This window comes from Sander lucioperca, chromosome 19 (assembly GCF_008315115.2).
Source record: "Sander lucioperca isolate FBNREF2018 chromosome 19, SLUC_FBN_1.2, whole genome shotgun sequence".
Lineage (NCBI taxonomy): Eukaryota > Metazoa > Chordata > Actinopteri > Perciformes > Percidae > Sander > Sander lucioperca.
The window spans coordinates 10,455,244-10,465,168 of record NC_050191.1 but is presented as its reverse complement, the minus strand read 5'-3'; the positions used below and the strand labels follow the sequence as shown (position 1 = coordinate 10,465,168).

The 9,925-nt window shown below is 41.1% G+C and overlaps 1 protein-coding gene across 2 annotated transcripts in view; it reads left to right on the top strand.

The window, feature by feature from the left end:
• LOC116066274 (disks large-associated protein 2) overlaps nt 1-4,774 on the top strand; it is a 107,658-nt gene extending 102,884 nt beyond the window's left edge. For both annotated transcript variants that reach the window (XM_035995481.1, XM_031322244.2), the window contains one exon: nt 4,216-4,774. In XM_035995481.1, coding sequence (XP_035851374.1) covers nt 4,216-4,431 — 216 coding nt within the window. In that variant the 3' untranslated portion in view covers nt 4,432-4,774. The remainder of the gene's footprint in view (nt 1-4,215) is intronic.
• Nucleotides 4,775-9,925: the final 5,151 nt, after the last annotated feature.

The window sequence follows — 9,925 nt, the reverse complement described above, 5'->3', positions numbered from 1 at the left end:
TGCAAGCTCCATGAAGCTGGGCCCAAACAGTGACACAGATGCTCTGTATTGGATTTCTCTCCTTCAAGGCAATCACAGTTTCACACTTAACACCAGTTTGCCAAGCAATCAGAAAAGCTTGCCTTGCATTCAAAAGGTTTTGTACGTTAGTGTGTTCAGATTTGTAGGTTATATGGGTGAAGTTGTACTGCCTTCACGGGTAAATGTTGCAAACACTCTTTGCAAAAGGTAATGTTCTGGCAACATAATCAATTGATAGTAGTGCTGTAGTGTTTCTTGATGCCTTTTGTTTGAGCGAACATCTTCTGGTTCACATGAATGTCTTACTGCTGAATAAACATACAGCACCTCAGCAATAGTGTGAATTCTGATGATGATTCATGCTGTGGCACAACAAGCTGCAATACCTAAGATGAGGCAAAGTGGCCTAGGTCTGTCCATGACACACACCTTTCCAATATACAAAGAGTCCATATGTTAAAGGATGATAGCCAAATTTAATTAAAGCTGTGCACTCCATAGTGAATAAAACTCCTGTTAGCATTTAATTTATCTGCACTGATTCAACATTTATCATTTTCTGCCTGATTTCCTTAAGAAATTAAGCCATTCTGGCAGTGGTTAATATAGTTTTTTTCCTTATAACCCTCAATAATGAGTTATTGTACAGAGCTGAATAATAGTAGAGGTCCTGGGTAAGATTTGTATGTACTTCATTTAGCGGAGAATATCTCAACTGTTATAGAGTAATATGACCCCATTGAACAACGTGGGATGTGTGCCAAAGTCTCTACCCAGGACGAAAGTCCTGAAAATGACCACAACAGGTGACACTGTTATCACACTACAGGTGAATTGGACTTTTTTTCCCTTTATAGATATCCTCATGCATTTCTACCAGATTAATCTTGATATTAAGAGAAATACTTTTTGTATTGCACTTTGTCTAAAAAATAAAATATTAGGCAAATTAGGCAATATCTCATTAAATATGCGTACATATAAACCCTTGAAGCTACAGATTTTCTGAGGTGATCACAATGTTTACAATGACCATGATTATAAGGTCATAGAAGAGCGTAAGCATTCTGATTTGATATAAAGAAAATGGCTAAAAAACAGTCAACCTATTACATACAACTAGCAACATACAGGAATTGCCAGTTATTTATTAACCTAAACTTTAAAGGAACACGCCGACTTATTGGGACTTTGTCTTATTCACCGTATCCCCCAGAGTTAGATAAGTCCATACATACCCTTCTCATCTCTGTGCATTTTGTAACTCTTTCCGACGGCTCCACCGGTAGCTTAGCCTAGCACGGATCCTGAAGGTAACCGGCTCCATCTAGCCTACTGCTCCGAGTGACAAAATAACGCCAACATGTTCCTATTTACATGTTGTGATTTGTATAGTCACAGCGTGTACAAATAACAAGGTCACATGAGACACATCCATCTTCTAACCGTATATAAACTGGGAACTATATTCTCAGAAAGGCGAAGCATTTCTACTCTACTACTTTGTGTGCCTATTATACCACATAACAGTCAATTGGAGAAATCTTGGCCTCCAAGAGCTCTAGCTCATCCGAAACTCAGGAGTGAAAAGATCAATATTACCACTTCATGTCTGCATAGCGCTGGGAGACGAGCTCACACAGTGTCTCCCAGCATACATGCGCTGACTGGGTGCGATACAACCAGCAAAATATCAACCAAACTTGCAGCTCTGAACACTGTCTGCAAACCAGACAACTCTTCTCTGATTCTCAATTTCAACTGTCCACATCTAACAGAGAGTGCAATACAAATGGCAGAAACATTCTTGGTCAAATGTCTCAAACCATCAACGGACATGGTGATATTTGACGACCTGCGCATTGCTGCGTTCAATATTAATGCCCTTAAGATGGACTTTGAGAGGACCGCTTGCACCTCAACTAATGCAAGAAAACATATACAAAGAGCCTATTATCAACAGCAGCTTTGGGTCCAAGCACCATTTACAGACGCCACCTCGATCTTAAATGCAGATGCTTATGGTTTTGTAAGAAAGGGCAGTTTATTAGTCCCTGAGATTGTAATCTCAAAACCTGAAGGTTTGCCAGATCCCTGCTCGTGTGTCAAGTGTGCACACAAGAATGGCTGTCCCTGTCGGGTAGCTGGTATCCGTTGTTGCAAGTACTGCAAATGCAAGGGAGGCAATAGTTGTAAAAATCCTATCACTGAATGAGCTCTCATCATCATCTCCATACCTGGACTCTGTTATGAAAATTTTACCTTGCAACACAGGGAATAAACCTGTTTTGTATTTTTCACTTTAAGTTAACATTCCAACGATAGCAAGGATGGATATAAAATGTCAGTATATTAAAGTGCCCATATTATGAAAAAATCACTTTTTCTGGGATTTGGGGTGTTATGTTGTGTCTCTGGTGCTTCCACACACATACAAACTTTGAAAAAAATCCATCCATGCTGTTTAGAGTGAGATAAAGTTTCTGAATGTGTCCTGCCTTCAGTCTCTGGGTGAGCTGTTCAAAATCGGCACGGCTTGTGACGTCACAAGCCGAAACGAGCAGGCTAACCGCAACCATTAGCTCGTAGCGTTAGCATGCTAACGCTATGGCTAACGCTAGCATGCTAACGCTCCCAGCTAATCCTGCCTTGTAACTGACCAAAGTTGTAGAAACAGCCTTTCTTTTACTGTCTATGGAGCTAGCTAGCTGACATGATCTACATCTGAGCTACTGGGCATGTGCAGTGCAATCAAAGATAGTACAGAAGAAGAAGAAGAAAAGAGGTCTCACTCTGTAGCTAAAACAGAGACCAGGTGAAAAGAGGATCTGCAGCAGTGAGAGAGAGCACTGCAGTACAACAAAAATATGGTGTTTTTTGAAAATTAAACCATGTAAACCTATTCTGGTACAACCTTAAAATACAATTATGAACCTGAAAATGAGCATAATATGGCTGCTTTAATCAAATGCTTGTTTTCTTTCTTTTAAAAAAGTCCCTTGTTTGTATACAATTGTATTTATAATTTTTCCATTCAATACAGCACAAAACAGGACATTTCTCTCCCCCCCCCACACACACACACACGACATCCACACTGGATATCTACAGAAACACAATTCTAAATATCAAACCAGAATTCTTACACTTAGCCTACACTACATGGTCATTGTAAACATTGTGATCACCTCAGAAAATCTGTAGCTTCAAGAGTTTATATGTACGCATATTTAATGAGATATTGCCTAAATTGCATATTCTATTTAATTTTTAAGACAAAGTGTAATACAAGAAGTATTTCTCTTAATATGAAGATTAAACTGGTAGAAATGCATGAGGATATCTATAAAGGGAAAAAAAGTCCAATTCACCTGTAGTATGATAACAGTGTCACCTGTTGTGGTCATTTTCAGGACTTTTGTCCTGGGTAGAGACTTTGGCACACATCCCACGTTGTTCAATGGGGTCATATTACTCTATAACAGTTGAGATATTCTCCGCTAAATGAAGTACATACAAATCTTACCCAGGGCCTAGACTATAAATCAAGTCTCTCTTGTTTTTCCATGAGATAATATACAATGACCAACCATATGATATGATAAAACAATATAAAAATGTCCTCACTAGAATGAAAAAGATATTGCTGTATTCAGTTTTTTATGTGTCTATAAAGTTTTTTCTACAGACAATTCCCTTCCACTTCACAGCAGAGCAGTTAGCAAAGATGACTGATTAGATTGAGTAGTGCTTTAAATAAAATTGGTGTCTAATTTATATTATCTGGCACACATCATCACTTCTAGACTTATGGAAGAGGATTAGGGACACGTGAAAAATTGTATTGAGTTCTGCAGCACTCGTTGATTCACAGGGGGGAAATGCAAATAAAACGGTGTATTCCAATCAACAGTGTAGGAGTCTATACAGAAGAGGATTAGGGCCACATGTCAGAATTCTGAGAAAAAAGTCAGAATTCTTTTTTTTTCAGAATTCTGACTTTAAACTCAGAACTCAAATACATTTTTCACATGTGGCCCTAATCCTCTTCTATATAGACTCCTACACTGTTGATTGAGATACACTGTTTTATTTGCATTGCCCTGTGAATCAACAAGTGCTGTCAGATATATTGCTAGAATAATAACCCTACAATTGTTTGCCTTGTTTAATCATGTCATTCTGGATCCTTAGGAGCGGAAGTGGCCACCACCTATGCCAAAACGGCCGTCCAAGGGGCATGGCGGTATCATGCGAGAGCGCTCTCTGGACCTTCAGGACCGCCAACGACAGGAAGCCCGCAGACGCCTCATGGCCGCCAAACGAGCAGCTTCTTTCAGACAGAACTCAGCCACAGAGAGGGCAGACAGCATCGAGATCTACATTCCTGAAGCCCAGACACGGCTTTGAGGTTTACGGATTCATCCTTAGCTCCTCTTGTCCACCTCCACCCAATACCAGCTCGTCGCATCACATCCAGCCTGCTGTCATCTGTCACTGCTCGTCCACTTTTTCATCATCTGTCGCCATTCTTTGGCTTGGCCCTACTGAAGCCACACTAGGCAAGAATTTGTTGTGGTTGTAGTTATCAGACAATGTGGCACTGCCATAGGGAAGAACGCCCCATCTATCCTGACTGAGAAGTTAGATGAGTCAGTTGAGTCAGGTGTGGATGGTTGTTTTCTCACAGAAAGTAATAAATAAAACATTTAAAATGAAGCTCAACACTAAAAAATACTAGACACACCAGCGACGTTTTGCCTCTAGCCCCTTTTGGTATTTCTTGGTTAAAACGGATTACAGGCCAGCTGGATTGGTAAACATGATCCACTAACATGTGAAGTTGCCTAGTGTCGCTTTAAACTCACAAGGGACTGCTATTTATTTCAGCATTATTTCAAGTTGGTGATTTATTTGGTCATTGCCATTATTGTTAAAACTCCAGTCTTCACCATTGTTGTCATTACCCCGCTGTGATAAGGCTATACTTGCCACATTCAAAAGTAAACACAAAGTGCAACTTTTCGTTTCTCACCAGCAACAATGGTCTTTGGCTAAAGCATCCTGAAAGAACAGCGCCAGCAGAAATTGATGGTGTATAAAATATTTTGTCTAATTGCTGAAAATAATACAAATACATTTTCTTTTTGATGGGGTTCTAATTTCACATCCAGCCTTTTCTATGGAGGTGGCTAAAACCTGGTACCTTGCTTGATAGATTTCCGGCCAAAAAAAGTCAAAATAATATGGTTTTTAAACTGTTCTACAGCGTGTTTGAGGTTCTGTACAACTATATAATCTATCCATCTTTAACCAGGCATGCTGCAGCCACTGACCAGTGTTGCTGAATGAGATCTGAAAAATAAGGCTAAAAATCCTAGACCATCATTTCAGCATTTATTCATTTCCATTCATGTACTACCGTACACTCTTAGGACTATACATTTTTAAAGCTATGTACGTTATTTGCTGCAGGATACTTTCCATTGCAGAACAAATATGAATTATTAACAAAAGACAGTTTTGCGCAGCCTGGAAGAAGTGACTGTATCAAACAATGCATTTTGCACCTTATAATATTCATGTTTGTATTTCCAAGGGAAATGTAGTTTTTGAAGCTCATGTGATAGTGTTGCAGTTGAATTGCAAGGACAGATATGGAAAATTTACTACAGAATTTCATGTTACTCTATAGGTTATATAAACTGCACCTTGTGTTTTCATTTCTTGCTGATGCCATTCAGGCCTCTCATTATTACAATATTGTGATTCTAACACTTTTAATTATACTTACAGTATCTATCATATGATCAACATCACAATCTACAGTATACATTTAGTATTTATAGTTGAAACAGTGGTAGGTTGATTTGACAGTGCATTTGTCTTGCTGATTAAGGGTTGTTTCTCAGCTAATAGAAACCATATCTCATCAACACACTGCATCCAACCTTTTGTTCCAAGTGGGGCATAATGAAAACACTTCTGTTGTTGTTTTTGATCTGCTCATGTAGTATAGGAAAGACAGGTGCAAATGACACTTTAACAATATTCAGTTACTATAGTAAATGGTGCTGCTTTTTACTCTAAAACTGTTGTCCTTTACCCAGTCCTACGTGCACGCACACACACACTCAAGGACTTTTTAAACAGAGATTTATTAATATGGTGCCCGTTGTCTCTCCGAAGACTTGTAGTAGATTGTGACTTTAGAAAAGATCATCTTTGCAATGCTCTTGCCCTCAGTTATGTAAATGAGGAGAAGGTTTTATGGTTTAACTTCCTTTCTAACCTGCAAAAAGGCCAGTATATTTATTTATCAGATGGGAGAGATTACAGGCTTTGACATTCCACCAACCTTAAAGTCAAATCTAATATGCCCACCCTGAGCCAAGGGCATATTGCTATAGCTAGCTGAACATACTGCATTGTACCTGTCCATATTTTATACCAACATTCCCTAACATTTGCAGTGCATGCCCATTCATCCTTATTTGCCAATCTAAACCCAGTTAATTAAAACAAATGTTGATTTAGGGCCACTAGAATTATGCTGCAGTAGTGTTTAATGTTTCCCATTTTATTGTAATTAGAATAGCACTCAGTAGGTGAGGGAAGTCTGGTACTGTAAATACTTGTGCGAAGCAGAGTCATACTTGTCGAGATTATGATGGGGTTTATTTTGCTTGCATTTGTCTGACCAATAGCTTTTACTTTGTGACTTGTGTACATCAGTGCTAAATCTGAAACCCTTACCTTACCAGACGGCCTTAACCAAAGCACTCATGAATGTAGAGCCCCTAACGATGCAAAAAAAAAAAAAAAAACTTTGCAGGAGATCAGCAGCTGCTGAAAATTGAAATAAATTGGACAGGAGAGAGGTCACTCCCAAACTTTGACTTTTTGTTGATTTTTATTAAACTCAATTTAGTTTTTCTAATTCATTTAGTTGGTTTGAAGCTTAAATAGTTAATGGCACAAAATAATAGTGACAACATGCCAGGTCACCAAGGGCAATACATAATTTCACACTGATTTCAGGTTCTCTTTTCACAGGAAGTACAGACGTGTGTGCTTTTATTGAAACACAAACATGTATCTTTCAGAAAAGATTTTTGAGTCCTAGTATGATCAATGTATGTAGGTTCCAGGAAATAATACAGTTTATTGATTTAAAGGTGCAATATGTAATACTGACAGCTAGTGTTTAAAATAGTTACTGCAGTACAAATTCAAAATACTGGAGAGTGTCGTCTCCCCCGCCCCCTCCTCCCCAGACTCGAAGTTCACGGAGGTTACCAGGCTGAGACCGCAGCATCCATAGTCTTGCTTTGCCAGACCCTCCTCCAAAGCACGCTGAAGGAGCATCAACAACAATGTTGCTAGACGCTTGTCTCACATAGCCAGACATTACTTCACAGCACAGCAGAGTAGATGCTGAACGTTAGATGCTGGCAATATGACATAAATGCCTGTGCTCACGCGGAGCTCTGTACCCAACTGACAGACACACTTTTTCGGCTTAGAATTATGGTAGGAACCACTAAAAACACAACAACCTCGCTGTCCTCTCCAACCCACGAACAGACACACTTCCTCGGCTTAGAATTACAGTGAGAACCGCGAAAAATAGCACTACCTTGCCGTCCTCTCCACCCGACTGAACACACTTTATTGGCTTAGAATTACGGCAACAATCGCTAAACACACTGCAAACTCACGGTCCTCTCTTCCCAATTTACAGCCCCCCTCTCTTGGCTTAAAATAACTACACGTTGTCAACAGCCGTGGCCTGCCTGCCTGGTCCTCCGGTAACGTGAACAGTTAGCAGGGTTAGCATGACGGCGTTAGCCAGGACCAGTCGAGATCACTTTACTGGCTGTGTCTCAATTGTTTTTGCGAGTAACCAACTTGGGTACTCTAGCTATATAATAAATGCCCGTCCCTTGAAGCCGTGATAAATTAGCCTGAAGTTAAAGGAGAACTCCGGGCAATTTTTACGTTAATCTTGATCGCTATAAGTATGTGAGTACTGTCGATAGCAAAAAAAACGAGCCGAATCGGTGCTAGCAATATGGAGCTGCTGCAGCTAATGCCGAGAGCTCCCACTTAGCTAGAACGGCAGTTTTGGGGGCATATCATAAAGAGTGCCTTTGTGCCTCTTAACAGACACAAAATGCAATTAAAATGTCTGTGCAACATGAACAGGGCCCTTACATGACAACAAGATGCGTTTTCAACTCAGACATTGTTTAAATTCACCTACCCTGTTGCTAGCTGGCGTCTGGGATGAGTGAGTGTTCAGCCAGGCTTCGGTAATAATCATCAAGCAGCAGTTCCCTGTGTATTTGTAGCATATATATCCATTTTGTGTGCGATCCATCTGGCGTTGGTGAATAGTAGTCTCTGCAGTGGCGAACTGTGTGTTAGTTGCCTTAGCCAGGCTAGCAGGGCCGACCGGCATCCTTCTAATTCCTCCCCGCCTTCCCCGCCTGCTGCGGCCGACAACAATCCACGGGCGCCCGCTGGTCTGGTGGATGTCCTCCAGAGGACCGTTCATGCTTTCGCGGTGAAATTTTTGCGGCGAAAAAAGTTTATTTCCCCCTCAAAAATAGGTAATTGAGCACAGTAGTGGTTATGATTATCTTAGTGACTATGTAACTACATGGAAACGGGCCAAATGATGCCTGTTTCTTGTACAGTAATAGCGTTACTGAAGGCTAGCTCTAGCTCCATAGTTACGTTACTCCAAGCTCTGGAGGACATCCACCAGACCAGCGGGCGCCCGTGGATTGTTGTCGGCCGCGGCAGGCGAGGAAGGCGGGGAGGAATTAGAAGGATGCCGGTCGGCCCTGCTAGCCTGGCTAAGGCAACTAACACATAGTTCGCCACTGCAGAGACTACTATTCACCAACGCCAGATGGATCGCACACAAAATGGATATATATGCTACAAATACACAGGGAACTGCTGCTTGATGATTATTACTGAAGCCTGGCTGAACACACTCACTCATCCCAGACAGCAGCTCGCAGCTAACAGGGTAGGTGAATTTAAACAATGTCTGAGTTGAAAACGCATCTTGTTGTCATGTAAGGGCCCTGTTCATGTTGCACAGACATTTTAATTGCATTTTGTGTCTGTTAAGAGGCACAAAGGCACTCTTTATGATATGCCCCCAAAACTGCCGTTCTAGCTAAGTGGGAGCTCTCGGCATTAGCTGCAGCAGCTCCATATTGCTAGCACCGATTCGGCTCGTTTTTTTTGCTATCGACAGTACTCACATACTTATAGCGATCAAGATTAACGTAAAAATTGCCCGGAGTTCTCCTTTAATGCTTACCTGTTCAGGAGGAACTCTTGGCCAGTGTTGGGAGTAATGGCGTTTAAGTATAACGGCGTTACTAACGGCGTTATTTTTTCAGTAACGGATTAATCTAATTAATTAATTCTCCCATCGTTGCAACTCCGTTGTCGTTACTGAGAATGTAAAGTGGCGCGTTACTACAATTTGGTTGAATGAAGCGCGAGGGGTCAGGCTTTGGCTACACATCAGCTGCCTGGAGAGAGCAGGGGTGGGGATGATGACACCGTTGCCTTGCTCACGCTCACGCTGTCTCACTGCACGCTCTGACTACCACTAAACACAAGACAGCGACAATGGCGACGAGCCAGGGAAATTCAAAGGTAGCGTTCTCGAACTGGAAGTACCGGCACTACTTCTCGCTCATTGAAATTAAAGGCAAGAATGTTTATGTAACATGCACGCTATGCCCAGGAAGAAAGACTTTATCCACGTCTGCCTCAAGCAACTCGAATCTTATGAAGCACCTCACATCAACACATGCTAACACGACACTTGTTGCTGCTGCTAACCCAGCCCCAAGCCCAAATGCAGCTAGCG